The 27798-nt window shown below is 53.1% G+C and overlaps 9 protein-coding genes across 9 annotated transcripts; 3 read left to right on the plus strand and 6 right to left on the minus strand.

Moving 5' to 3' along the window:
* Nucleotides 1–2596: 2596 nt before the first annotated feature.
* Nucleotides 2597–6030, minus strand: BDZ99DRAFT_570958 (uncharacterized protein; the record flags this gene model as incomplete). Its single annotated transcript, XM_033728050.1, has 2 exons — nt 2597–5483; nt 5544–6030. The coding sequence occupies 2 exons, from the start codon at nt 6028–6030 to the stop codon at nt 2842–2844; spliced, it is 3129 nt and encodes a 1042-aa protein (XP_033577342.1). The 3' UTR covers nt 2597–2841.
* Nucleotides 6031–8147: 2117 nt separating this feature from the next.
* Nucleotides 8148–9510, minus strand: BDZ99DRAFT_416713 (williams Beuren syndrome chromosome region 22 protein-like protein). The gene is made up of 2 exons (XM_033716796.1): nt 9326–9510; nt 8148–9271 (listed from the first exon to the last, which is right to left on the minus strand). Exons 1-2 carry the CDS (start codon nt 9346–9348, stop codon nt 8452–8454), a joined length of 843 nt encoding a protein of 280 aa, XP_033577343.1. The 5' UTR covers nt 9349–9510; the 3' UTR covers nt 8148–8451.
* A 128-nt stretch (nt 9511–9638) lies between these two features.
* Nucleotides 9639–10857, plus strand: BDZ99DRAFT_508819 (DUF396-domain-containing protein). Its single transcript, XM_033724354.1, has 3 exons — nt 9639–9733; nt 9796–10029; nt 10139–10857. Exons 1-3 carry the CDS (start codon nt 9664–9666, stop codon nt 10582–10584), a joined length of 750 nt encoding a protein of 249 aa, XP_033577344.1. The 5' UTR covers nt 9639–9663; the 3' UTR covers nt 10585–10857.
* A 1014-nt stretch (nt 10858–11871) lies between these two features.
* Nucleotides 11872–12555, minus strand: BDZ99DRAFT_520453 (uncharacterized protein; the record flags this gene model as incomplete). Its single annotated transcript, XM_033725529.1, has 4 exons — nt 11872–12024; nt 12082–12108; nt 12171–12330; nt 12386–12555. The coding sequence occupies 4 exons, from the start codon at nt 12553–12555 to the stop codon at nt 11872–11874; spliced, it is 510 nt and encodes a 169-aa protein (XP_033577345.1).
* A 596-nt stretch (nt 12556–13151) lies between these two features.
* On the minus strand, nt 13152–16358 carry BDZ99DRAFT_462958 (uncharacterized protein). The gene has a single exon (XM_033719967.1). It carries the CDS (start codon nt 16321–16323, stop codon nt 13603–13605), a length of 2721 nt encoding a protein of 906 aa, XP_033577346.1. The 5' UTR covers nt 16324–16358; the 3' UTR covers nt 13152–13602.
* A 1661-nt stretch (nt 16359–18019) lies between these two features.
* On the plus strand, nt 18020–20141 carry BDZ99DRAFT_416723 (N-acetylglucosaminyltransferas-like protein). Its single transcript, XM_033716797.1, has 2 exons — nt 18020–19575; nt 19628–20141. Exons 1-2 carry the CDS (start codon nt 18227–18229, stop codon nt 19815–19817), a joined length of 1539 nt encoding a protein of 512 aa, XP_033577347.1. The 5' UTR covers nt 18020–18226; the 3' UTR covers nt 19818–20141.
* Nucleotides 20142–21031: 890 nt separating this feature from the next.
* BDZ99DRAFT_416727 (uncharacterized protein) lies at nt 21032–22914 on the plus strand. Its single transcript, XM_033716798.1, has 2 exons — nt 21032–22456; nt 22522–22914. The coding sequence occupies exons 1-2, from the start codon at nt 21373–21375 to the stop codon at nt 22737–22739; spliced, it is 1302 nt and encodes a 433-aa protein (XP_033577348.1). The 5' UTR covers nt 21032–21372; the 3' UTR covers nt 22740–22914.
* Nucleotides 22915–23279: 365 nt separating this feature from the next.
* Nucleotides 23280–23957, minus strand: BDZ99DRAFT_310451 (uncharacterized protein). Its single transcript, XM_033714263.1, has one exon. It carries the CDS (start codon nt 23832–23834, stop codon nt 23421–23423), a length of 414 nt encoding a protein of 137 aa, XP_033577349.1. The 5' UTR covers nt 23835–23957; the 3' UTR covers nt 23280–23420.
* A 1048-nt stretch (nt 23958–25005) lies between these two features.
* On the minus strand, nt 25006–27657 carry BDZ99DRAFT_520457 (uncharacterized protein; the record flags this gene model as incomplete). The annotated part of the gene is made up of 4 exons (XM_033725530.1): nt 25006–25598; nt 25652–26788; nt 26861–27038; nt 27118–27657. 4 exons carry the CDS (start codon nt 27655–27657, stop codon nt 25006–25008), a joined length of 2448 nt encoding a protein of 815 aa, XP_033577350.1.
* Nucleotides 27658–27798: the final 141 nt, after the last annotated feature.

Genomic DNA, 27798 nt, shown 5'->3' on the forward strand with positions numbered 1-27798 from the left:
ATTAGGAGACACTATAAGCCTAGGAAAACGCCTAAATACGAGCCGAGCCGGCGTGACGTACTGAAGAGGCTCGCGGTTAAGGCCACAGCACTAGCCCCGAGGTACGAAGGGCAGTCAGACAACTCGTACAAGCTCTTAAGACGAGGAGCAATACAGGAAGCGTACGAGGAAAGGTGGAGGGACGAATGGGAGGCCCACAGGAAGAAACGAAGGGGCCCCCCTACGCCGGCCCTTAACACGAAATGGAACAAGAATCAGGCAACCAAACACCACAAGCTCACAAAAGCAGAGAGCTCAATTATCACGCTCCTACGAACGGAACACATAGGGCTTAACGCATACCTGCACCGCATGAGGGTGCCCAATCACCCTTCGCCCGCGTGCCCCTGCGGGCATATACCACAGTCTCCAAAGCACGTAGTAATGCACTGTGAACGACACCGCAACGGCAGAGGCGATATGTTCTTTAAGGCCAGAACAAGAACGTATATGCAGCTGTACAAAGACCACAAGGGAAATAAGGCCGTTTCGCAATGGTTCCTGCACCAGACAGACCTCCTACCCTACCTCTCTATAGCTAGAGAGATGGCAACGGAAAAGCTGGCTATACAGCCAGCCGACTCGTATAGCCACGCCCCAAGAACAGAACTACACGCACGCACGCACGCACATTGCATAACCACAGGCACGCCCGCAACAGGGCAACCCCCCCAATTTCCTATTGTCCTTCAATTCAATACCTCGGCTTTTGAGAAAAAAGGGCACGCGCGTACGGTAAGGGCACGCGCGCCCTAACGCGGACCCCGGACCTTACTAACCTTCTGGACACCGTACAACCCTGGAACCTAGGGCCTACGGACACCGGATCGATCCTGGAGAATGCATCAAGATGGCTTACTCCGTGGTGATGCTCACAGAGCTGCCACGCGTCCCCCACAGCCGCGCAGAAACAAAAGGAACGCAAGGCGTTATACACTGTAGAAAACAAGGTTTTCACCGGACCGCTATAGAGCGAACGGTTTCCCCTTGTAAATAAAACCTAGATAGCACTGCCGCATAGACCCTAACGGGAGCTAAATCAGCCTAATAGAACCTAATAATAATAATAATAGCGCTTTTATAACTTATTTAAAATATAACAAACTAGAACTAAATAGTAATATTAAATAGTTTCTATATATTAAACTTTAGAAAACTTACTAACCTAAAACCTTTATAGAAAATTAGTAAAGTAAAAAATAAGAAAAGAGAAAATTAGAAAAGTAGAAAAAAAGCTTCTTTATATATACTAGAAAAAAGCGGGGAAAGTAAACGTACTAATAAGTTACTACCCTAAGTAGGGAAAAGATATGCAGTCTAGGCAGCATGCAAGGATTTTTCCTCGATTTAATTTGCCACAATCTCCTACTTATCTTGGTGCTGTGACAAATGGAATTGACACATTTCCTGCACCTGCACCTCCCAAGGTTGCAGGACCCACCAATGGGATCTGGAACTCCATTTTGTGCTGGACCTCATCAACCTGCATCCTCAGCTGCTACGTACAATCGAGGACCTTGCGCGATGCGAACAAGATCTTCAATCCCGCGAAACACTATGTTGTAGTGCTGCGCAATGGCAGTCGAGAGCTCCAAGGCCATGCGACGCGACTGGCGCGACGACCGACCCCAAGAGCAACGAGCGCGCAGCGCAAGGCAGTAGTTAGAAATCTCATCTCTCGCTCTCAATCGAATACCCTCATTCTCCTTTTTCAAATGCTATTCTCAGTTTCTCTGGAACCCCAATACTCGCGCCAGAATCTTCAAAAGAAGACAAGCCGCTCAAAACATCCAATGCGACAGCACACCAACACAGCCATCACAGCCATCACAATCCAAAGGCGGTGGTTAAAAACCTCATTTTCCCCTTCCTATCCAACTAAACCCCTTCTCTTCTTTCAAGCCCCGTCCTCCATTTCTTTGGAACTCGAACATTCGCGCCGAAATCCTCAGATTAATGCAAAAGCTTGCATTTCAAGAAGCGACCGGGAGTCCTACCAACCCGCGCACCACGGCCAACATAGCAGCTCAGATAGATCCCATCACCCCATCCGAGAGCTACATCTCCACTGTATCAGATCTATGAAAACGGAATTCTTCTGACCCTTGCCTTAGACTTTGTTGGGTGCTGGAAGACGGATGCCCGGCCCTGGAAGTACTACCTACGAGCCTAGCAACGGCGGTGTTCATTCCGCAAGTAATTTTACTGTGGCATATAGAAATGAGTAATATGCTGTACCAGAAATGTTAGGATGGCAAAGTTTCAGCGGTGTCTTTGCAACTTGTTGGGGGACGGATGGCGCGACTGCCTACGTGGCGCACTGCGAAGATACATTAATGCAAATGTCTATGGTACTCGATTTATTCCAGATTTCGAAAGAGATTAGTTCGCTGTGCTGGATGTTTTATTTTGGGGAGATTTTACCGATGTCCGTGGTTGGGAAGACTGCCTGAGCAGCACGAGCGGACCATTCTGTGCCGCTCCAAGAATACCACGCAAGACCACATGCCTGTTTACATCACTCCATCAAGCAAGAAACAGAACTCCAAACAATAAAGGGCAAGGACGTGTCTAGCACGTTGTATTAAGTATCTCCCCATCTCCTAATACCCCCAGCCACCATATATACACATCCTCCCCCAGCCCAATCGCCAGAACATCAAAAGCCCCACCTTGTTGCCTGGTATACCAATCATTCATGCCCATCATAAAGCCCAAAGCCATGCACAATTCAGACTGCCACTCCAAATGCTAATCGCTGCATATACTGAAAAAAGGGGGTATTCAAGAAGCTCAAAGAAATCAGCGCGCTTCCTGCAAAATCACAGGAACATCCGAAAGATCAATGCCAAACTCGTTGCTGAAATGCATGCTCTTCCTACTCGCGCCACTCCGTCCATGGCGCGTCCCCGCGCTGCCTCCCACCCCGAAGCCGTGCTCGTAGCCGTAGCCGAGGCCACCGCCGTAGCGGTCGAACATACTGCCGTCGGAACTGGTGGGCTCGGGTGCAGCTGGCGACTTGGGCGGTGGCGTCGGCCTCAAGGTGGGAGGCCCGGTGTGTGGAGACGCGTTGTAGGACTGCGAGTGCTTATGAGCGTTGTCGCCGTATGGACGACGCAATCCCTCGCCGATAGACTTGCGACGCTGGCGCCAGAGTTGGGAAGGTGCTTCCCAGTCTGGGGATACCTGCGTCGCTGGTGCCTCATTGAACTTCTCGATCAAGGCGGATTCTGATGTCTCTCGGGTTATCAGTTTCGGTCGCGCACTCGAACTGTCAGAATTTTGATGCCCGTTCCGAGATGTCGATGCCCTCACAAGAGACAGCCTGTCTGAGTCCATGTGCGGCATTGGGGGTACAGCAGTACGGCCTTGTGATGATACTCGTCGAGCTACTGTCGCTTCACCAGCCTGGAGGTTGTATTCGTGATAGCTTCTGGGCCTTTGCGTATATGCGTCAGGAGCAGCACGTTCCCGGCTGCGCATTTTGGCGACATTAATTGCAGTCGACGCGTCCATGTTGACTGTAGATTTGGCAAGAGGAAACGCTGCACCCATTTGATGTGGGTGAGTGGGGGAAGCGACGGGCTGTTTCCGGAGCGTCGATGCCGCGACATCGTAGGGCGAGCTGCCCAGTGATTGTGCTACAGTACCAAAGTCGGCGATACCTAGGAGTTCGAGGTCGTCACCTGCGCCATTTTCGTTCCGATCAACGTCAGGCTTCTCCTTTCGGAAGAGAGAGAGGCTTCGTCTTTGTCGATGGGGAGGAGTCGGTGGGCGGGCGCTCTGCGATCGATGATGATGCTTCTTCTTGCGCGGCTCATCAACCGCCGGGGAAGGAAAGCGTACTGGTTCAAAGATCACAGGAGCCTCCACGCCACTTTCATCAGGGTTTGTGGTGGAAGCTGAAGCAAAAGTCTGCGTTAAGTGATCCATTCCCGGAGCTTCAGACAGGCGACAGGTGAAATGAGCTCGAACGTTGTCTGGTATCGTGGGAATTGTTCCTTCCTTAACCGGCTCGCAGGATTGTACAAGTGGTATTGCGTGGGCGGACGGGCGCCGTTTTTGGAGACGCTTGGACATCGCTGACTTCTTGCCATCAACACTTTCAGATGAGACGACAGAATTTGGTGTAGGCGGCGCAGATATTGTTGGTGTGGCGCCACTTGATGCTCTCCTCCAGGATTTGGACAATGACAATCGTGATGGCTTCGGCCTCACGTCCTTCTTATCCGGAGTCGCTGGTAGCGGCTTTGCAGCAGCGGAAACCGATAGCATTTGGTCGAACGTGTAGAGGCTTCTCGAGTCTTCTGTATCATACTCACTTTGTTTTTGCCCGTCAGAAACAACTGTAAGAGGTGGGAGCGAAGGAATGGTACCTTCACCAACTCGATTATTGCGTTCCATGGCTCGAAGACTCGCACCGGATGAGTATCCGGAGTCCGCCTTGGTGTGCGACGGGCGGTCTGATCTCTTTTGGTGAGGGTCTTCCAGGACTGAGTCGACTCGTGGGATTGAGTCCGCAAACATGGTCCCGTCCAGCATGCGGAATGCCTCTTGCCTATACGTCCATGCATCCTCGGAGCTATTTTCGGCGAATCCCGAATCTAGTGATTCACGAGGTTCGTCAAAGCGCTCTGAGAACTCATCTTGTGTGGCGAAAGGGCTAGTCGCAAGCTCGTTCATATATTCCTGGGCAATAGAAGGGGCGCTTCTATTCTTGACATGGCTACCTGACCTGCCCGTCTCATGTCGGTGCCCACTGTACTCGGAATTTTTCAAGATGGCTTCTCTCTTAAGGGGACTCTCGCTCCTCGGCGGCTGCTCTGCCTTTTTGCTGCTACCGGGGATGTGGGTCTCGCGGGACAGTGGTGAAGGTGTAGGAAGTACAGAAGACTGGGCTCGGAAATGCATTCGGTTGCCGCGATGGTGCTGCACTGAAGCTAAGGGGCTAGGACTGCCTTCAGATGCCGTGAAATAGTCCTCCTCTTGATTCATATCCGGAGTAGACTTTCGTCGGTCCAACATGTTCGACCGAACGCTTGGAGCTGGTGATGCTGCGCCATTGGTGATAGTCAAGGAACCGAGCTTCAATGCGCCAAGGTGGGAATATGCCAGATCGCCAGGAGTTTGACATCGCGGGGTTGACGAATCTTGTCCTTCGCGTGCCGCATCCAGGGCTGCCAGGCGGGTCAGGGGCGAATGTACCATCATTTTATCAACCCGCCACTCATGCTCCATTCTCTGGTCTATCTGAGCCTCCATATGTTCAACAGGTTTCCGTAGTACATCGGTGGGCGAGCCGCGAGTTGCAAGGCCTGGCGTGGCTAACGAGCGACGGCGAATGAGGGACTGAGACGGCTCTCCGCCTACCGGCTTTCGTGTTGTTGGACAGCGTGTGGATATCGGTACAGGCTCAGCAGGTTTCACTGGTTTGAGCGCTTCGCCTATAGGGATGGACGCGTAAGTATGCATTCCTAAGAAGCGGAGGAGATTGGGAGACTTACGCAAAGCGGCCAGGTCTTCTGGAGAAGCATTCTTCCTGAGCTCCTGCAGAATTGAGATGGCAGCTTCTAGATCCACGGGTCGAGTCTCTGACTCTAGAGAGAGCTTCGATCCTGGGAGACTGTTGAGTTTGGTGGTTGAAGCGTGAGAGCTGGGCATCTGTGAAGCCACAGAATTCGACCTTGACAGGCTCTGGAGACGGTCGCGAACATGGGTAGCAAGCTCCCCAAGACTATCATCCTCGTCAGACACCTGAGAGCAGTCTCCATCCATCGGCGACGTCAGTTGGGCTCTGAGTTGCTGTCTGGTATCATTCCGACTGCGGAAGTCGCCCGTGGGTGAACGTATGACAGTGTCGAGGTGCAAGTCGGAGTACTTGGCCGAGACTGAGGCGGGAGAAGGTATGCTCGGAGACGAAAAGGGCGAGTTGGAGTTTGTCTTGGGTTTCACCAGCCTGTTGTGCTGCGGCGCGGACTGTGTGTTGCCCATGGTGGAGTCGACGAATGCCGCAGTGGAGGAGCTGCTTGAGCAGATGGACGCTCAAATACACGGCATTACAGGCAGCCAGAGCTATACATGGTGTGAGAAGGTCACGTCGTGATTGAAGCGGGTGTGGTGTGGACTGGGCTCACTATATCTGCTGCTCTGCTGAGACACCACTGTCTGTTGTTGTTTATCCGTCAATGCAACGGCATTGCTCTGGCCGTGGGAACAGGGGATCGGATATTCGGCGCAAGAGAGACTCCACGCTGGATATAAGTGAATGAGGGCAGCGGGGAGAGGTGCCAGTGTGTGTAATGGACAGCCCGGAGCTCGTGCTGCCCTGTTATTGTCGCCGTTGGAGCCAGGCAGGCCAGCCCCCCGCGTTTCTGTAACAACAGGGGACGCGAGCACGGTTCGGGAGTGGCGCGATGCTCCATCATGGCAAAATCCTGTTTGCCCTCATCCAACGCCAGTTTTCGCAGGTGCGCCAGGCGTTGGCCCTGTCGGCAGCGCTGCCATCGGAAATATCTTGCCTCTTCCCTTGCAGCAATCCTCAACCGATCCACGATGCCCGGTCGAGCAACCTGGCACCCGCTTCGCTCCAGCATCACGCAACCGGCAGTGCGACGGTTGATCATGTCAACTGCTGCTTTACGCGTTCCCTCTATGCGAGCCTCCCATCCCTCCAACTTCGCCTGCTTCCAATCGCTGTCGCGGCTCTTTTGCCTCTCGTCATCTTTCATCTCGCTCTCTAAGGAGTAGCCTCATTGTCCAGCCGAAGTCTCTCAGGGCAGTGCCCACCACATGCCCAATCGCTCTCGGTAGACCTGTCTCCTGGGTAGCATGACATATGACCCGGTTGCTTGAAGGGTTAGATTAACAACACATCTTAAATAACAAATTATCTAAAGGCCACTACTGTCTTCGTCAAATCTCCCGGCGACTACTCTGAAGACGAGTGAGATAGAGCGTCCATACAAGGGTTATGCGCCAAAAGCAGTGCAAAAAGCTAGAAGAGAAACAGTAGCAACAAAGCCATGAAGTTTTGTGCTGGCCAAGCCGGTGACGAGTCCCGTGATCACGTCGGTTGACGACCACGTTCAAACGGGCACGTGAGCGTGATCACGTGGGTGAATGGGTCTGGGCTTATCAAAAAGCAAAAAGAAAGCCAATTAGATTGGTTACCCTTTAGCCTGATCGGGACTCGAACCCGTGTAGCACCAGTAGGTCTTTCAGACCGAAGAAAGATCAATTAGATTAATTTTTCTTCAACCTGATCGGGACTCGAACCCGTGTAGTACCAGTAGGTCTTTCAGACATATCACATAATAGTGTTTGGTTTGGTTTATTTGGTTGGTGGGTGGATGTAGGAAACATGAGAGCGGAACCCATATACTACATGGAGGTTCGGGAAAATTAAATAAAATATATACCCTTAGAAGCGTTCACATCAAAGATGGCTCACACGCCAAGCGCTTGGACTGTGCATGCATTCACTCATCACAACAACACACAGGCCTCCTGGGATAACGTCACAGGCTTGCTTCTGTTCCCTTACAGCTCGCGGAGTGGCCGAAGCTTCTTTCCTGAACTTTTCGAGCGAAGTGTGTGAGTGAATCCACGCAGTTCTATCTTGAGGAAGTCAGACCTACCATACATGACTCCGTCTAGGTCGCTTCGTCAATGGCAACATGATACACCAAATACTATGGACAGCTCGGCAGATAGCCATCGTAGTTACGCACTGTCAAGCAGGGTCTCATCGGCAACACTTCACTCCGACCAACAATTAGAAGAAGGCCAAGCTGATACACAGTATGGGCAAGACAAATGGCACAATGGAAGAAAGTTTACTGCGAATGAGCAGGCTGTTGACGCGGAGATGAGTATAAGACGCAAGAATTATGATGAAGGAGATACAGCTTTAGCTAGGATATCAAATCCCGATACGGAGGGTATCAAGTAGAAGAGTATTGTGATCTACTTCATATTACAAGTGTGCGTTCCGTGAACACCAAAAGACCCTTAAAATCACGCTCTTGAGATCTAGTTCTGTGGTAGTATCGAGCTGCGCATGTAGATAGAACCTTGTAGGGCTCTTGGAGGATAGGAAGTGTTAAGGATGAGGAAGTAATTTCTGGACACGTTATATCGAGGTATACTTCGTGAAACGCTTGAGCTATCTGAGACTGGCCACCTTTAAAATATGATAGTGTGGTGGCAATGTGTTGGGCATGAGGGCCGTCGATTGAAGCCCCTCTGGAGCATGCCGCGAGCTGGAATTATGAACTTATTTTTGGGTTCGAATACTCATGATTGACTTGCTTGCCGCTGTTTCACCCTCCTAGAAAACGCCTGACGCCTGGAACACCTGTGGAGTATGCTATATGAATCGCGCTCTCGTATCATGATGTCGTCGAGGCCGCCTTAGAAAGCAATTCTCCTCTTCCGCCCGGTGTACTTCGAATTCGCTTTCACCACTTTGCCCTTCCTCTCCATCTGTTCTTTCTTCCTCATGATCCATCCCTTACTACCCTTGGTCTCCTCGCCCCGCTTCCTACCCTTGGTCCTTCTCCGGTTATCCATCACGTCAACCCCCTCCATACCTCTCACTACGCCTGTGATATCCCCGTCTAGCTCGCCGCCTCCGACTGTCAGCACTAGATACGTCTTCGCGCTCTTCGTCCCCGGGTCATCTTCCAGCAGACCGGCTCCAAACCCAGCTCTCACTGCAGCACTCGACACCATCTTCTTCTGCTCGTCGTTCTTGGGGTAGAATTGGCACACTGCCCTCCCACCTCTCCGCAAGCTAGCATATAGTCCGTTGAAGAATCGTGACAGCCGCCCAGCGGGTGACTCCTCAGTCGACTCCGCATTGCACAGCCACTGCACCGCCGAGATACTTATCGCAGCATCAAATGTTCCGGGGCGAAATGGAACGCCCTGCCCCGCATCTGCGAGGAACAGATCCCCTTCCACTTCTTTCTCCAGCGCAACAGCGAGCATCGAGGAGGATATGTCCAGGCCAATCCATGTGTGTGGTCCGCCTGGATTCGTCTCGGGGGAAAAGGTAGATAGGATCTCGCCGCTGAGGCCGGAGCCGCAGCCGATGTCGAGGATAAGACTAGGGCTGCGGAGAGAGAGAAGGGAGAGTGCGCGGTGGGTCATCTGGGACTGGATGTGCTGGATTCGAGAGGAAGTGGTGTATTTGCGGGATTCGGAGTCATTGTAGAAGAGATCTGGGGGGCTATTGGGGGGGGATTAGTGGAGTTGTCGATTGGGAAATATTTTTGAGGCATACAGTGTGTCTTCGGGGCGCGACATGATTGCGGATGTGAGCGGAGGTCGTGGAGATTCGGAATTTGCGAGCGAGCTGGAGTAGATCCAGCTGTCACAGAAGTACGGAACTAGGGCAGCACCAGTTCGACGATCGTAATTACGGCTGTCCTCGTTGCGTTTATCACGTTCTATATCGAAGAGTCGAGGTGTTGCGGGGGCCATCTTTTTTCCGCGAAATAGTCGTGTGGTGAAGATCCCCCACGAACGTCATGTGATCCATGACTCGCGCGCATTATGCCACCTGGCTCTGACCTCATTCCTCATTGCATCGCGGGCCTCAAGCTTCATAACTCAACAGCTATGTGGATACTCCCGCTCGTCGGCTATGCCGGCGTCGTCCTCGGCTTCGCCTTTCTGACCCTCGCAATCGGCAAGCAATTCCACCCCCGTATGCCCTCGAGATGGTCCAGCTAACATATCTGGAACTTGTAGCCTCGGGCCTCTATTACCTCTCCGAGCTCGTCGAGGAGCACACCGTGCTGGCAAAGAAGCTGCTTACGAACATGATATATGGCATAATGGGCTTGCAGCTTCTGCTGCTAGTCGTGGACCGATTCCCCTTCTTTCTTAGCGCCCTGAGTATCGTCTCACACGGCGTGTATGCGCAGAACTTACGGCGGTTTCCGATTGTCAAGCTCTCGGACCCGCTCTTTTTAGTTTCATGTGGTACGCAACTTCTATTTGTGCGCATAGGGTCTATCAAAATCCGTCGCACTCGACCATCCGTGGTGACACCAACAAATGGATCTCCTTGCTAAAGTATTCGCCTTTCCAGCGCTCGTAATAATAAATCACTACCTGTGGTTTCTACACTTCTCCTCGCCTCCCTCCCGTCCCCCTCCCTCCTACCCCTACGGTCGCGACATCTCCGCCCCTTCGTTCACCGAAATCGCGTCCTACTTCGGCCTCTGCGTCTGGCTTGTGCCCTTCGCCCTCTTTGTCTCCCTCTCTGCCGGCGAGAATATTCTCCCATCTATGGGCTCCGAGTACGCAACCGGCGAAGGAAGCAGCTTCGTCAGCGCTGGCAAGGAACCACCCGCGATAGGTGGAGGAATCGGAGGGGGCGCCGGGACATTCCCGGATGGGAGCCGGCGGAGGGCAAGGGCAGGGACGGCGAATGCGGGTATGGCGAAGGCGGTCGTCAACGGCGCTATGCAATGGGTGGGAGAGACAGGCGAAGTTATGGGATTTTGGCGTGGTGAGCGAACGAGACCATTTTGAGGAAAAACGGAGGAGATTGATGGGACCGTAGAAAAGTGCTGCAATCCCGTGCTATTTGGGGTTTGTATAATGATTCATGTAAAGCTATGCCGGTAATGATTAACCAAAGCGAGCGGGGTACATTCCTACTTATAGTCCAACCTGGCGCCTAGTTTGGCTGGAGAGACAGGTTCACACTTAGCCAATCTAAAATGATAGGACGAATCCGAGATACTGCTGCGCGAATGCAAGTGATGAGACCAGGACCAATTCGAGAACCTCCATATTGGCCGGGGGGTCCACAAGAAGACTCGTAGAGTAGGTTAGGTAGAGTACGACTTGAAGAACACCATTTCCCGTGTCAATAATTGGCTTTTCCGATTCACGGTCTTGAATACTTTACGTCCTGATTGAATCGTTCTCGAGGTCACGAGAGACCACAGACGTCGCTATACACTTGTCAAAATGCTCTAGTGACGTACCTTTCATTTTGCATTCTTAGAACCTTTCTATTACCTGCAGAACCTTTTGGCTTTCACGGAGGGCTTCAGACGCCGCTATGAGAATAGCAAAGCACCCATTAACAGGCCTCAATATCAACAGCGGGCTCAAGCCCACTTAGTTACCTAACTGCTCTTCATTTCCCAGCAGAACCAACCCGAAAGGCACTGTAAATTAGGACACTTTGAGGCAAGGATATATCATGTTCAGAAGGTTGTTTGAGTCATTAGTTGCCTTATGATAGTGGGCTATAAGACTCGCCAAGCCAAAATCTTCGTGATGGAACATATCAAGTGAAAACCGACATCTGTAGACTCCTTCACAAGACCGCCGCTCCCGACCTCGACAAGCTCAAGAGAAGTTAGGCTGTGGTGGCAATACTATGCCTGTGTACTGTGACACGTCCAACTGAGCCAACAAACCCAGCATGCGTTCCTTATTTAGGTTCTGTGCGGACGCGTAGACGAGGAACTCCGCCATAAATATCCCATCCAGCCGCTTTTCCATGATGCTGTCCCAGAAGCTTTTGCTATCCCAAAGCTGCTGCGCGTGACTGAAAGCAACAGAGCGCACATAGTCGAGTATCTGAGATCCCTTGCACATGTACGCAGCGTTGATGACGTCGTCGAAGCCATCTGCAAAGAACTCAAAGTTCACGAAGGCTGTCTGCAACCTTCTCACCACTAGGTCCTTCACCTTATGGACACCCATCTGATCAGCGATGTGCCAGATCCAACAGTTCAGCTCCTTGGTCCTGTTGCCTTCTATCATCGTCACCGCCGTGGTTGGAACGTGAGCGTCTTTTTCTCAAGCGAAGTATACAACCGTGGGCATGCCGACAAAATAAATCTCCGTGTAGAGGAATTCGATCACTCGGTCCAGAGCCAGTGTGGTCAATGCCCATGGAATGGCGCGCGAAAGAGTGATTACCGGGATCCCGTTCTCGTTGGTGCTGAGGCTCTGTGCGCCATGTCAACCACCGCGTTGGACGAAAGCGCAGATGCAAGGGACACTTACGACTCCATTAAAGGGCTGATGTGGGGTCTGTGATCATGATATGAGCGCTAATATCAACGATAGAGGGAAAGGCAATATGGTCAGCATACCTCGACACGCTGCAACTGCTCCGATATGAACGAGGATTGTGGACGCACCAAGGCCTTGTGCAAAAGCCAACTTATGGTTCTTCCTCCTTCCGCCTGATCTTGCTGCATCGAGAGTATCATCGTGTAATCCTGGCCTGATAGAAGGCTCAGGGCGTTCCAGCTGCCAAGGATTAGTATCTCTTCTACGTGGTACATAGCCCCGAATTGGAACTTACTTAGATGCTTTGAATGCATCTATAATGGGCCTAGGGATATTGGTATTGGACGCCGACACGTTATGGAAATCCGCGCTGCTATTGTTGGCGTAGTCCATTAGAAGACGATATGGAGATCGCTTTTCAAGCACGGGGACCCTCTGATGGGCGAGCTGGCCTGCGTCGGCCATGTTGAATCCACTTTCAGCCTGACATGGGGTAGGCAAGCTGGAAGTGAAGAAGTCGTGAGTCGGATGTAGGTGGATGTTTTGACCTGGCGCGCAGAAGCTGGAAAAGGTTGTGCGATTGCCAAACTTTAGAGTCTGGGTGGTGAATGGAAAGTCGGTTTGGCGCTTCCACCGTATCACGGCTGCCCTTATACGTCACTGTTTGAAGTTCGTCGCCACAATTTCAGGCACTCCAGGCCCAAAGCTATCTATCAGCCAACTTGAACCGCGGTGATATTCGATAGCTGCCCCTTACCCCTGAACAACACCAGAAGGTGACGTCCTGCACATCGTAAGGCCCAGCAGAGTGACTTGATGAGCCAGCGGTGGACGAGAGGGAACTTCGGCTTTTCGAAAGAGGTCGCAGGCGCCGAGAGAAGCTGCTCTGAACTGGGATGCTCGCATTTGATGGAGATGTTGAGGTGAGATATGAGGATAAGACGAGGGTGATAATGAAGGTGTGATACGCAGAGTACATATTCTTTGAGGTTTCGGATCGAGACAGCAGATCCAACGTATTGCGATAGGAGCCAAGATACTCGAGGACCCCTGGCCATACCCCTTAGATGCGATGTTGATGCACAATCTTGAGGCTTCAAATCGCGACGATGGATTTGACATTATATGGAAGACAGGACAGCCCATCAAGACAGCATAAAAAGATACCAGGAAATAAAAACATGACGTGTACGTCAAAGAGACAATATTTGGTATGCACTGATTCTACATGAAGATCTATATACGGTATACCAATGCACAAGGGGGATGTGACGCCAGAGGATACATTCAACAACAAACTAACAACACCCAGTATTACCATCTCCAAGCGCCGCGCCAACACACGCGGGGCGAGAGCACTATACACAGAAGTCCGCTATGATTGCATCAAGACTTAAAAGAAAAGAATTGGGAAAGCGTGGCTTCTACAGAATACCATATTTACCAGTGACGCCTCATTAAGGCAAGACTCCATCCACCAAGGAGCTTGTTGTGCCATCGATTTCCATCCGCTCACAGCGAAAACCGACTTGTCGCCTTATCCTCTCCCTTATACACGCTGTTGTATATGCTGCTGCTTCCACTCTGTGGGCCACTTTCTGGGCCGCTCCACACCACGCTCTTGCCCTCCTCAATCATATCCTCGCTCTCCCGCTTCGATAGAAGATCGTCTGGGAAGGGGAACAAGGTTCTCCGTCGGGGCGGGTTCTTCTCGCTGGCGCTTAGCCACACCTGATGGGTGATATCTTTGCCCAAGGCCTCGATTATGGGAGTGACAATGGGCAGAGAAAGAAATAGAATGGCATAGCTGGAGATGCCGACAACAGCGACATTGATGCTGTAGGTGAAGCCACGTGATGCGAGCAAGACCATCAGCCAGGAGCCCCAGCTCCAAAACACGAGACCGTGAAGGAGGTAGATGGTGAAGATGTGGGGAAAGACGAGAAGGAAGGCTTTCCGGCTCAAGATCCACTGTACTGCTGGGGATATTTCCACAATGGCCTGCATGCCGACTGCGAAGAGGAGACCGTTGAGACGGGGTACATAGTAAACCGGGTACCCAGCGTTCTCAGTGCGCGCGAGGGGCTCTCCAGAGTTCACATCGGGGTGTATGTTATTTTCATAGGTGGCGAAGTTGTAGTCGGTCCAGTTGGGAATGACGTTGGCGGAGAAGCCCAAAGCGACGCATATCCAGCAAAGAAGAAGAAGCGGGTAGTAAGCATAGGCGCGTGCGTAGAGCCAAGGACGCCACTTGTACGTGACGTCGAGATCCGCAAGCATGAGACCAAGCCAGAGGTAGCTACCCCAAGATTGCGCGTACCAGTGGTTTACAACAACGAAGGCATAGTAACAGAATCGCTTCCACGGCGTCTTCATCTCGTATATGACGATAACGCCGAGGAGGACGAGCCAGGAGCCTTGAAGTTGCACCGCGATAGTCCAAAGAACCCCCGTGCAATAGTTGAAAGTGATTTGAGGAACAGCATTCGGGACGAGATAGATAAGCTCGAGGACCTCACTGATGTAGTGACCAAACGTAGGAAAGCGTGCCACGTATGGCCAGGTGGACCAAGAGATAGATGGCGTATACTCGAGGAATTTGGTTGCACCGCAATCGATAACGAAGTACTCGAAGAGCACGACGACTGATACGGGTATCATGAGACGCGGAGTTCGTCGTACAGCGTTCTGAGCAATGTCCTTTAGATTTCCGCTCTTGAGATACTTGGCGACCAAGAAACGGGTTGAGGTTGTAAAGAACACACCAAGCCACATTTGATTGAGAACAAAGGGAGAAACAATCTTCTGAGCCCAGTACTCGCTCTTGTGATGGAGCGGAGCGCCTGGAATGACAATGGCAGGCACATACGAAAGACCGAAATGCATGACCGTGACTAAGAGTGCACAGATAGCGACGAGTCCAGCGAGATAGTCAATGCGCTGTCTCGGAGCGTGGACAACCATACGTGGTGCTGGCAGTGCAGATTCAGTCACGGTCGACATGGGAATCTTGCCATCGGCTCCATCTGCCGGCGGCTCGTGGACTTCCAAGGTCTTCTCCGACGTCATCCCGGCTGACTTTTGGTATTCCGCAACTTGATTCTGATGAATGTCTGGGAGTGGGATGTTTTCCCTCGTGGTGTTGAAACGGCTGGAAGAAGCAGAATATGGCGTCGTCGCCCTTGGGGTTGTTGCTCGACTGTCCCATTTCAGAGAGCCTGTCTGTGATGTCTCTCCTCCGCCGTACATGGATGAGGCGCTGTAGATCGACGGTTGGCGACTTGGACCAATCTGCTCAATAGCCATATCATCGTCCTCTCGTTTAATGGCGAAGTCAAAGCTAGACTTCCGAGCTGGAGTCGTACCGCCGGATGCTAAGGTGTCGTTCGAGCTAGGCACTTCGGGCACAGCTTGCTCGGCTGCCGGTTGACCATGACCGTGACCGGCTGAAGCCGACTGTTTCCGCCAAGGGGCGCGGCGCAAGAAGGCGTGTAGGAGCAAAAGAGACGAGAATGCAATGCAGATCACCGATATCCAAAGTGCGGGCATTCTTTTAACGCTCTTGTGGCTAGCTTGCTTCCATTTCTTGGTCGCGGCTTCGTCATAAGGAGTGGACCCACGAATGGTGATATCATCCATGGAGCAAGCATCTGTAAGGGGACAGCGAGAAACGAAGTCGGTATGCTGATCAACGCTCATAGTGGAAGAATTGAAGAACATGCGCACCCACGCCACGCTGGCAACAGATTCCCTTTTGGGAGGCCCCTCCATGGAATATTTGTTGCCAGTTGACCAATGCTTCAAATAGAACGGAGCTGGAACAGAGGGCATACCCTTGTTGTCTTTGTGCAATACGGTCCTTGTGCAATTGCCGCCAATGTAGAAGTTGATGTAGTTCTTCGTCCAGTCGATGCGGTATTCCGTGTAATCCCAAGCATTAACGCTGCCATTTGTGGCGGAGTTGGCCAACGTGGTGTAGTTGTGGTTTGCAGACGCATTGTTTCTCAGGTCGGTGTAATTCATCCCCAAGTTTCGATTAGGGAATTCACCGCTGACGAAAGTACCGACCCAGGCTTCGTTGGCCGCGTCCGTATTCATGACGCTTACTTCGGTGGTCTCGGTGTCGTTGTACTGGAGCAACATGGACATTGCGCTGCCGCCAATCTTCTGCGGCGGTGATTTGATCAAGGAACGGAAAGATCCATACTGAATGTCCTTTCGGACAGTGTGCATGCCGCTACCCACGACAAGGTGGACGTCGGTTGAGGGTTGAATGTGGAAGTCCAAAGAACCCTTTTCGTTCAGTTGGAGGTTTTTCGGGTCCGCACCCTGGCGATAGATGGCATTCCAGTCTTTCTCGTAATTGTGTGAGTAAGACTCCTCCTGGAAGTCGGCAAGTGGCAGACCGCTGGTCTCGTTGAAGTAGACAATGATGGAATCCGTAAATAGTTCCTTGGTGGAGGCATCGTAATACCCGCAGGAACAATTGTTGCCGTTACCGCCAGTGACATCTGCTCGTACCGACGCAAAGGAAAGCAACGCAAGAGAAACCAAAGAAACGAAGGGAGTCGATCGGGGAACCATGGTGCCAAAGGAGTGTGGGCAGGTGGTCGGTGGAGGTGGTGGAGGTGCTATCAGGGTGCCTCCCACGGTATGCTGTTCCGGACCCGGGGTGCTTTTGCATGTGTGAACAGCGATGAACGAGCACGTTTGGCAGACGTCAAAGGCTGAGGTGCTCGGGGCTGAAGGCCTTCTGGGCAACGGCTGGAGGCGCAGACCGGAAATTCAACGCTGGCCGATCCATATGAGGAAGCACGTTTCCGGACTTTGGGAGGAGCCGAGCAGTGAGATGGAGGAGTTAAAAAAAAAGCCTGTACATGAAGCTCAAACGGGACGGCTGGAGAAGGAAAGGCGCTGATTCAGGTGATGCCTGCAACTTGAGGAGGGACTGCTGCGAGAACGGCCCAATTGCACCACAGAAGCAGCGTTCCGCCAGCAGCTTGTACGAGTACCGTTTTCTTGCTCTCCCTTGCTGGCTGGAGGACGCACGCACCGGGCAGCACACAGGCTTGGCTGGCCGCGTTGGGAGCCGCCGGGGGGGCCCCTGAGCGTGGCTGGCAGGCGGAAACATGACGGTGGAGACAGAGTGGAGAGGATGCAGGCAGAGACAGGCACCGATCGGCGTGGTGGTGAGCCAGGGGAGTGAGGTGCGCGCTCCCAGTGATGGTGTCTCCTGGGAGCACATCCCGCAGGGCTTCTCGCCAAGGCTTCGCCGCCTGCTGGGGCGCTACCCACGTTGCCGACGACTCAACACCATGGCCAACAGCGAACCGTACCACAGGCCCCCTGCATCCGTCCCCCCAATGCGGCTGCCCAGGCCTGCTGCCATACCGCCCTGCGGCTCGGCGATATCTTTAGCACCACCGTGACGGCTGCGCAAACGGCACTGTGACGCATCGTCGGCGTGTCGTCGCTGTCATCATCGTGGTCGACACCCATGTCGAGATACGGTATTGTCCTAGCCGCCAGCTACCGGCGGTGCGTCCGCATGCCATGACAGGATCACATCGCCGGCGATTAAGCATCCTGTATGCACGACCCGATAGTCGTATGTATAGTGGCGTCCAGGGTGCTCAGGGCTGGCACGGATGACTGGCGATCCCAGCAGTGCTTCACGCAGCATCCACCCGCTGCGACATGGGCCCGGACACTCTAGCCCCCCTACGTCAGGTACAACTCAGCGGCTGATGAGGATGCGGAAATTCGTTCTCGGAAGCGCTGATAGCAGCTGCTGCAGCGCTGATCCCCTGCGCATGCGCACCCATGTCTCAGTCCTTTATTTCTCAATACTATCAAAAGTGACCTTTGCCACCGATTTGCCCTCTCGCTCCTTGTTATCGTCCGTTCTACATACACCACCCTGTCACTCGTTTAGTTCCCTTTCTGGGTAGGTGATAGAGTACTGTTGGGCCCTCGACATACCACTACACATGCCGATTCTATACCTATAATATCCACTTTTCAGTTGCTTCGTCGCTCCTAGGGTACCGGTCATCATTCTTTTTGGCCAGCCCATTCCATCGTTTATACTTGGTTTCAACCCTGAATACCCTCGCTGAGCAGTTCCACGGTCACCATGTCGGAACCGAAAGATTTTACCGTCATCGAGATTGCCGAGGATCCTTTTTATTCTCCCCAAGATGCTGCTGCTGAAGCTTCATCGACGAAACAAAAACCCTCCTCCTCTGGTGACACGGTTGAGCGTATCTCTGCATTCATCTCAGACTGGACGCCTTTCTGCCTCGTTGCTTCGTACTATGTCTTCTCAACATGCCTGTACATGTACTGCAGCGACGGCCTCATTGCCGTTTTCTGGTTCATCTATATGTGTACCAACTTCTACATTGCTGGCGCTACTGTTCTCGAGGCATTCATGAGCATCACACCCTGCCGGGAAGCGAGGAAAATTGTCACCCAAGCAGAGCAGAAGGCATGGAACTTTCCTACGCCAGACAGCGAACTCCTTGTCCTTGATCTGCTCATTGTCGCGTATCTTCCCAACGAGAAGGACATCATCATGGATCGGGCACTTTACGCTCTGCAGCAAATCGACTATCCGCGGGATAAAATCCGCATCAACATCCTCTACAATACCCCGAAACCCATGGAGCCACTGGAGACCCAGTTGAACGACCTCACTCACCGCTTCCCCCACGCAAGGGTTATCAAAGTCCCGGGCTCTACCTCGAAGGCGGACAATCTCAACCACTTCCTCACTCTTGAGACCGGTTCTGACCTGATTGCGATCTACGACTGCGACCACTACCCGCATCCCAATGCCCCCCGATGGGCTGTGGAACGCTTCATGGCCGACCAAGAAATCGACATTGTGCAAGGTCGCTGCGTCGTTTTCAATGCAGCAGAGACGTACTTGACGAGCATGATTGCCGTTGAGTTTGACAAAATCTACGCTGTATCGCATCCAGGCCGTGCGACCATGTGGGGCTTCGGGTTGTTCTGTGGCTCCAACGGATATTGGCGAAGTTCGCTTCTTCGCGAACTCAAGATGGATGGCGATATGCTTACCGAGGATATTGACTCGGCGTTGCGGGCATTCTCTAGGGGCGCAAAAACGGTACACGACCTCAACGTCACTTCATACGAACTCGCACCCACGACGTTTCCAGCATTCTGGAAGCAACGCCTACGATGGGCTCAGGGTTGGGCGCAAGCGAGTATGAAGCATGTAAAGATGGTGTACAACAAACCCCAGGATCAGATCCACGCCAAGGACAGTCGCTCGTTTGTGGCTCGCTTTGGGATTTTCTCCCTGCTGCTCATCCGAGAGGTGAGCTACTATCTGGTCACGCAGTACACCTGCCTCGTGCTCAGCTTCCTCATCGTCAAGTTCCCGAAGACTGGCAGCGAGCTCTTCAAGCTAGTCTACTTCCAATACCCAATCTCGCAGTGGCTCTTCATTATCAGGTTCGTACCACGGCTTCCCCGCACTCGGAGCTTGTGACTAACAACAGTGCAGTATTGTATGCCTGGTCGCGACGCTGTGGATCACCAACCAGGTCAAGTCAGAATTCGTGTCGAGAGGGATGATTATCTCGTTCTCCCTCATGTACCCTGGCTATTTGATTCTCTCGGCGACGATTGGCTTGTACGGGCATGCAAGGCAGGTGGTCAGGTACAGCTCATGGAACCCTACTGCGCGGAAGTAGAAGCCCTTGGTCTGACGGCTGCTGCGCCGTCACGTCGTCACCGCGAGCAGGGCAAGGCTCCCTGCGTTGGAAGAAGCTTATCGTGTTCCTTGGTGTTTTTTCCGGCGGTTCCTCGGTACCATGCACCATGCAGCGCGGCAGTTGGTTCCGACGGGTCTGGGTAATGAAAGTATTCTTGGGTCGGCGTTTTCTGCAGACTTCCCTGCACATAGAGCTGCATGCAGCAGCGCAATGTCCCGTCAGGGGCTAGAGCAGTCTCATTCTGCAGGTATATGTACATACATAATTAATAATTCGACCATGCACGATTTCCACCAACACGGCAGTGCTCCTGGCTGACTCGCCATACTCCTGTCTGGTTTGTGGCCTCTGCGCTGCGGCTGTTCGCTTTCGCTCTCGTGCTTCCGACTGTGCCACAGAGGCATCCGGCATCCATGCTATCGTCCAGAACCCATGCCTCCGCGATGCAGCAAGCCGTCCTACTCCGAGTCGTTCCATCATTGCACGCAATCGCAGTGGCGACTGCATGAGTGCTGCCTGCGCTGGGAGGCCACCAGGTGCCGGGTGTGAGCAAGCTGTCACTGATATGTCGCGATACCGCTCGCCGGAACTTGCCAGGCTGGGCGTGCGCGGGTCGGCACAGCTAGAGAGGCATTCAATCTCATGCCCCCATCCCAATGTTCCTCATAAGGCGACGGCCACCCACGCACCTACGCGGTTGAGTGCAGGCCGGGACCCCTGTAGATCTTAACCTGATCTTGGCCTGGGAACAACGGCGATCGCAGTCGTCTCGGGCGACGCGCGGACCGGCTGCTATCTCACCTCTTCGCGGGCCTGCGTGTGGAGCTGCAGCGGCTGAGAATGGCTTTATTGCCTAGGACCCACCTCCCGCTGCGATAAGGTGCGATGATCGCGACAGCACCCCGGCCGGCTGCTCGCATTAATGAGGATTGCTGGTGGCGGTCGGCTTCGCTCGGGACTGGTCGCGCAGGCCGCCTAGCGCCCGGCTGTGGCTGCTCCCGCACTCCGCCGCAGCCTCGTTTGTTGGTGCGGATCGACAGGGACGCGGTGCTGCATTGCTGCATTGCTGCATTGCTGCACGGCTCCTTTTGGTGCACCGCCAGCACGCCCCGCCGAGCCTTCAACCGACGACAGACGCACGCTCCACCGGGACATCCAGCCCACCCTGCCCTTCAGCCCACCCTGCCCTTCAGCCCACCAAGAGACGCCCGGCGTGGACGCACCGCCCGCAGTCGGCCACGGTACACCTGTGTCACCACGCGCCCCGAGCCGCGCGATAGGAGAGGCGTCAGACAGCGCAGTCGGCATGTCGATCTCGGCTCCTCTCCATCCATGGCTCCATCACGCCTGTCGTCGCCGGCGAACTGCCCGCGACCCCTTCTCATCGGACGGCAGTGCATCGGCTGCTGCAAGGACCAAAGGCGCTGGCCACTGAGTGCCGCATCCCTTCCTTTCTGCCCTTCCTTTTCGTCGTCGTTTTTGTAAATAAAGATATTGGCAGCGAGCAATTGCAGCCTTCAAGCACGCCGTCAACATGGGTTTCGAGTTCCCCCCCGCCCTAGTGCCAGCACCGCGCCCTCACGGCTTCGTAGAGCAGGACTATCTCATCGGCGTGCGCGGTCTTCTTGCTGTTCAGTCATTCCTTTGGGTCTTCCTCACGACCTTCGTTCCTGCCACTGTTGCGAATGCGGCCAATTCAGACGGCCCTCTCTACCAAAAAATCATCCGCAAGACCTTCTCCGTGCTGTTCTGGAACGATGCTCTCATCTACTCAACCTTCATCTTCCTGTCCGCACGAACGCTGTGTCTGCCTTTCCTCAAGGACGGGTCCCGCCAAACCATCGCGAGCTCCGTCTTCCGCCGCGGCCTGCGCATGTGGTTTCCCACCGCCGTATCCTTCGCCCTCGCAACCCTCATTTTCTCGCAGTCCGGCGTGGCCTACATCGACGACTTCAAGACCCGCACCGGCAATGTTTCCATTGCAACCCCCCGCCAGATCCCCAGCTTCCTCAACTGGTTCAACTCCATGTTCGACGTCTTCTGGGTGACCAAGTTCACCAACCTGCAAGCTGCCAACACGGCCTTTCCCTCGCAGACCTTGTGGACGATCACCACTATCTACGAGCAAAGCTTCACCATCTATATGAGCATGGTCATCATTCCCTACACTCGCCGTTCGTGGCGTGTCAAGGCATTTGGCGCCTTCGTCATCACCGCCTGGTGGGTCCAGTCGTGGGCCTGGTACAGCATAGCCGGCCTTTTCATGGCTGACGCGGTTGTCAACATGTCTTTCCGCGAGAAAGCCCGCCGCGGCATCAAGGTGGCGCGTTTCACCTTCCCTACATGGCCAATCTACGGCTTTTTCATCCTTGCTGGGTACATCATGGAGTACCTATGGGTTGCGTGGCGGCCGGACCTTCGAAGTGCCGAGCTGAAGGGGCATACCGGCCTCTACAATGCCGGCTCATTGAACGCGGGCTTTGATACCAAAGGTCCTCAAGCACGTGACGACAACTTCTTGATTATCATTGGCTTCTTCTTGTGTCTGGAGCATTTCGAGGTCTTGCAGCGGATATTCAGAATGTCGGTGTTCCAGTACTTGGGCAAGAGGTCGTTCAGTAAGTTTACCTCCTGTCTCTACATCTCGGTCATCTGTATCGCACACTATCTAACACATCTCCAGGCTTCTTCCTGATGCAAAGCATCATCATCTACACCGCAGGCATCAAGATGTTCGCCGAGCTCCACTTCGCCCACAGTATTGCCTTCTCGGCATCGACGTTCCTTTGCCTGGTGGTATGTATCCCACTCGTCGCGCTGACCACGGAGGTGTTTTACCGCTTGGTGGATTATCCATCGACCGTGTTGGCGCATTTGGTGTTTGACTGGATCCGCACGTAAAATTATATCCCGAACGATTTCAAGCAATTTCAGCAGAGAAACATAGCGTCTTCAATAATAAAGAAGACCAGGCGGAGAAAGCACACCTAGGTTTTCGAAGGAAGGGTTTTTCCGTATCTCATCGCGTTACTCTTTTCGTCCAATAGCAAGCGGACTTGTGTATATTATTCATGGCGGGATTAAGCTTAATGTAGCGTATTCGTCTTACCATCTTCTCATGACTTTCTTGATCTTAGTCTTTGCAAAGATGAAACATACGGATGTCCCATCACGACTCCCAGTTTACTAATATATCGCGTAACCAAGTCTTGGCGCACGTGACGGGCGAATTCTCTTCCTGTGTCTCACTATAAGGGCAGTGCTTCCAGTCTGAATTTTAGTCCTCAGAGCTGTGAATCAGAGGCTAAATGGTATTAACGCTCCGACCAGTAGTCTTCGATGCGGAAGATGGATCTGCCTCAGATGGAGATGGAAGTATCAAAATACGCCACTCAAGAGTTCCACGGCTGGGGAAGAGAAAGCGTTGTTGAGGCCCGTGGGCGCTCACTCAATGACCATATATGATGGTCTTCACAACTACTTGAATTCCTTACTTTTTATCGTTCTTCGATTCTAGCGCGAGCTTTTCCGCATCTATGCAGTTCGCTCGACTTCATCAACACTTCAAAGCGGTTCATGCCATCACCCCGTAAACGCCACCACGCACCACGCACCCTTCTCCTCACCTCTCGCTCCATCGTATCTCAGCACGTAGTCTGTTGAACACCCCCCTCCCCCCAATTCAAACTCCCACGCCATTTGACGAATGTGTATCATAACGCTGATGGTGCCGCATTGGTACGTCTTTCTCGCAATTTGGATTCCTTGCAGTCCCTCACACTCACTAAGAAGTTCCTCGAGCCGCCGTCGAGGTCTGATACCCCTTTGCCAGGGGCAGAACCTGATAATCATCACTTGACTTCGCTTAAACCACGTGATGGGTGGGTTTCGATCTTTGGGAGGGGTATAAGAAGGGTCCCGGCAGTGAAAACTTAGATCTTTAGAGGTTGGAGTAGTTAAGAGGCAGAATATCAACATAGAAGACCATGGCGGCATATGTGGGGGAGTGGACTTGCTGTGGGCTCGGGAAAGCTAAAATGCCGATACCCAAAGTAATATGGTTGGAGAGGGCGGTACGTCGGCCTTGCTACCTTTTGATGATGGAGTCCACCTCTTCAACTTCAAGCTTCTCACCATCATGAAAGCCCTGTACGAACACGCTCAAACCCCACCAACCAACCAACATAATGCCTTCGCAGTGGATGTTTGAACCCAAGCCAACACCTCTCCCCCCTCTTCCATCATAAACCTTTGCCCAGATTGTCTGCCAACACTCCCCCCCCCCCACCGCAAGACATCAGCTTGCATCCTCGCCGCATTTGTTGCCCCAGTGCAGACACCCCTGCCAGAAAAAGATCTCCAGAGCTCGAGGTAGAGGATTTATTTATGCCTGCAATCCAGGAGATCGTCACGCGAAACCCCCCGGCGAACACGTGAATATCAGGCGTGGTCATATCCAACGGCGACTTCCAACTCGCAGTCAGACGACGACCCCGCTTCGGCGCTGAGCACGGAATCTAACCACCCCTTCAGGCTTTAGAAGTGTTTGCTCGACATCGACGTTCTGGTGCCAGGCTTAGATGGTGATTCCAGAAGTGCCTCTGCCAACAAGACCTACTTCAAGTTACGTTCATGCTCTCAATCGCAAGCACCAACTTTTATCCGACCATACAGCTCTCAGAAAGCAGCCATTCAGGTCGCTTCGCTAGTGGCCCCTGCACACTTAATGCCCGACTGTGGCGCGCTTCCGCGGAGAGTTTCGCGACGTGAGACTTTCTAGCCTGAACCCAGTAGTGCTCTTGCAATAGCTGCTCTCTACCTAGCGCGGGCCGGCGTTTGGGGTTTACTGGACAGCAAGGGAGATGCCGGGCGGGGACGGAGAGGACTGTCAGACAAAGGGATGTGAGCCTGGAGTTCCTAGCATCGTCTGCGCAAAGAGTCTGTCCAGCGAATAGGCCGAACACTGCCTCGAGCGAAGCCTGAGAGGATGACAATGATGACGAGGAAGAGAGGGATGAGGAAGAAAATGGAAGGGCTGGCGTGACTGCGCGTGGTTACCGACGATTCCAAAGACCAAACATGAGGGATGATGATGAGGCAGATTTGAGCAAACATCGGAATAACAGGTTCATCATATACGTACAGCTATATACATACGCCTGCGGCGCTAAGTTTCCGAGTAGCTCGGCAGTTCCTCCATCTCCTCAAACTCCGACATCGATATCTGGTAGCCGAGATGTCGTTTGAGCAGCTCGTGCGTGACGAAGCGCTCAGGGGTGTTCCCCTGCGCATCGACAAACGACACGTGGTGGTTGACGTCACTAATACGCTGCAACTCATTCGCATGCCGGTGGTGGTGGGGACATCCATCCACTCCGATCAGGAAAATAGTGACGTGAGCCCAAGCCAGCCCGAGCAAGTCCAATTCGAACTCATCCATGTCGGTAGCTTCGCCATCAAGCAGGAGCAGCAACCTCAACATGGGAGTTTCGGGGCCGGCCTGCCATCCGTAGATAGGGTGGTGGATGGCGGACGCCGAATGCTTCTGGAAATGGAGTTCCTTGACTTTCTGCCAGCCCGTCATGACGCGGGTTCCGCCGCCGAGTCTGACGTTTCTCCACATATGATCGAGATTCTGGTGGTTAATCGTGCCGATGTAGGTTGCCCGGTTGGAGAAAGTGACCATATCGTAGCCTCGGAACTCGTGGTCATGGTTGGCCATTGCATCAGTGAAGCGACGAATGATGGCTTTGGCAACGTCTGGGTATTGAATTAGCAGGTATGCGACAAGGCGCGATCATTCTAGCACTCACATTGGTTCTTTGGCTGTGTCGAAGGGGAATAACCAGTGATCAGGTACTGATTGTAGTTTGGCCGCACAGGGTCAAAGTCCATGGAACCAGAGACGTCCAAGAGGATCATGGTATCGTCTGTAGGCACTTCTGGCCGATCGTAGGCTACGAAAGGCGTGGGCATGACTTGTTTCGAGTAGCCGGCTGACGTATGCTGAAGATGACAGGTATCGTTGGCAGCAAAGTACTCGGGCGGCGGCTCCACGGCTGAAGCCATTCTGGCACGAGCCATGTTCATCTCCGATATGAAGTCAGGCTTCATCCTCATCCCGACACTCCCTTCTCTGTGGTTCAAAACCCAGTATAGGCGCTCCTCTGCAGTATCCTCGTATCCTCTCCAGGCGGGAGTGATTCCCCTCCATCCAGCTGCAGCTTCGATGGTGAATTTCAAGGGATTCGACGCGAGATTGGCCCAGGCTACTGGAATAGGCTCAAAGTATCCGGCACGGAGCAGGTGTAGATACTGGATGGGGTGTCGCACTCGAAGGTCAGCTATCTTCTGCGTCATGCCCACCTTCTCCTGGTAGCTGGCCACAAGCTGACGCCACTGCTCATCTGGCCATCTACCGTTTTCCTCTGCTAGAATCTCATTGCGCAATGCAATGCCCGAAGAGACCGCCTTTGTTGCATTTGACAACGCCTTTTCCTCAGATGTTTTGAGACCAACAGACTTCCTGAAGCTTGCAAGCTTGGATTTCTTGGGAATTTTCTCCGCCCCACCATCGCTGGGAGCAGCACTAATGCTCTGCCGTTTCTCTGCATTTGGCTTCTCTGTCGGCGCCTTCTCCATCGGCTGCTTCTTGTCGCCAGCCCCAGCGATTGCCATGTCAGACATCATTGTGCTTAGCCCGCTGTCGTCCCAGATGTTGATCTTTGGCTCCTTTGCATCGATCTTTCTCTGAGCTTCAGCGTTCAGTCTATTGTTGAGATCAATGGTCTGGTGGATGGACGCTGCGTGGCAGTCCGGTCGAGGTCTCTGGGATGACCAAGAGGACTGGAACCTGCCGTAAGGCGAGATTACGGTGCCCGTGTAAGGATTGCCACTGAACACGCCGTACAAACCGGCTGATTGAGCGTTGTCATTGTAGGATTTCTCTCCTACTCAGACACAATAAATTGTGTTAGCTAAAAGCGACGTCGGGCCTGATATAGAACTACGGAGATGCTGACCTGGATACATGACCGCTTGCGACCAGAATTCTTGGACTCTGTACCGACTCCACTTCATTCTCTGGTATTGGTGGATCGGGCAATTGCAGTAACCATCATACTCGTGTTCGGGCTCGATCTCACTATTATAGATTCGATACTTGAATTGAAGATTCTGCAGCGCGGTTTGCATCTCTTGCTGCGAGGGGTTAGATCGACACGACGACTCATGGAGCTCACGCAATAAGAGCATGATGGTAGGCAAGGGTATGGCGCACCTCGTCTCTTGCACGGATATGCGCAGCTTCAATGACTTTGTTGGTATGAGGTCGACGAAGCGCGTTGCTTGCGCTCGCCGTAGGCGGTGGATACGCTGGTGGCGCAAAAGCTGGCGCATGGCCACCACTGTTACCAGTCCCTCCTGATGAACGTTTGACGTCGCTCGCAGGCTGAGATGTCTTGCTTGTACTGGCTGAGGGTGGAGGATACGCCGGTGGATCGTAAGCTGGTGGTTGACCATTACTAGCAGCATTCTTTTCTCCTGAGACATTACTTCCGTTCCCTTGGAGGATCGCCTTATCATCAGCCTTGCCATTATTCGTTTGTGTAGACGTTGCATTGGCTGGCGCCCGCCGCTGCGTCGTGAAAGATGTGATGAAGTCAAGGGCCTGTGGCGAGTCGCCGAGTAGGTTTCTTAGGTGTTCAGCAGCCTCCGCATCAGAGAGCGTCTCGGTGTATGTTATGATTTGCTTGAGTGAGTCTTCATCCAGAGGGAGAACCTTTGACAGCTCAGAGAGCGTCTGTTGCTGTGAACCCATAGTGCCTTGAGTGAGTCTACGATGAAGAGGGGTGATGGAAATGGAAGCGCGAACGACGGTCTGATGGCGGCTTTTTGTACTTTTGAATCACTGCAATAATTCCACTTCGGCGCTTCAGATGACAAAGCGTTGTAGAATGAT

The sequence above is a fragment of the Mytilinidion resinicola genome, assembly GCF_010093595.1.
Source record: "Mytilinidion resinicola strain CBS 304.34 unplaced genomic scaffold BDZ99scaffold_9, whole genome shotgun sequence".
NCBI classification, from domain to species: Eukaryota; Fungi; Ascomycota; class Dothideomycetes; order Mytilinidiales; family Mytilinidiaceae; genus Mytilinidion; species Mytilinidion resinicola.

What these genes read in the sequence shown, in the direction of transcription:
- BDZ99DRAFT_462958 (XM_033719967.1), bottom strand. Translation starts at nt 16,323, where the DNA reads ATGCACACTGTCCGAAAGGACATTCAGTATGGATCTTTCCGTTCCTTG.
- BDZ99DRAFT_508819 (XM_033724354.1), top strand. Translation starts at nt 9,664, where the DNA reads ATGTGGATACTCCCGCTCGTCGGCTATGCCGGCGTCGTCCTCGGCTTC. An exon ending in CTTTCTGACCCTCGCAATCG is followed by an intron (nt 9,734 to 9,795) that starts GCAAGCAATTCC and finishes TGGAACTTGTAG; the next exon opens with CCTCGGGCCTCTATTACCTC. An exon ending in GCTCTTTTTAGTTTCATGTG is followed by an intron (nt 10,030 to 10,138) that starts GTACGCAACTTC and finishes TCGCCTTTCCAG; the next exon opens with CGCTCGTAATAATAAATCAC.
- BDZ99DRAFT_416713 (XM_033716796.1), bottom strand. Translation starts at nt 9,348, where the DNA reads ATGTCGCGCCCCGAAGACACACT. An exon ending in TCGCGCCCCGAAGACACACT is followed by an intron (nt 9,272 to 9,325) that starts GTATGCCTCAAA and finishes CCCCCCCAATAG; the next exon opens with CCCCCCAGATCTCTTCTACA.
- BDZ99DRAFT_416727 (XM_033716798.1), top strand. Translation starts at nt 21,373, where the DNA reads ATGGGTTTCGAGTTCCCCCCCGCCCTAGTGCCAGCACCGCGCCCTCAC. An exon ending in CTTGGGCAAGAGGTCGTTCA is followed by an intron (nt 22,457 to 22,521) that starts GTAAGTTTACCT and finishes ACACATCTCCAG; the next exon opens with GCTTCTTCCTGATGCAAAGC.
- BDZ99DRAFT_310451 (XM_033714263.1), bottom strand. Translation starts at nt 23,834, where the DNA reads ATGCCGCCATGGTCTTCTATGTTGATATTCTGCCTCTTAACTACTCCA.
- BDZ99DRAFT_416723 (XM_033716797.1), top strand. Translation starts at nt 18,227, where the DNA reads ATGTCGGAACCGAAAGATTTTACCGTCATCGAGATTGCCGAGGATCCT. An exon ending in CAGTGGCTCTTCATTATCAG is followed by an intron (nt 19,576 to 19,627) that starts GTTCGTACCACG and finishes ACAACAGTGCAG; the next exon opens with TATTGTATGCCTGGTCGCGA.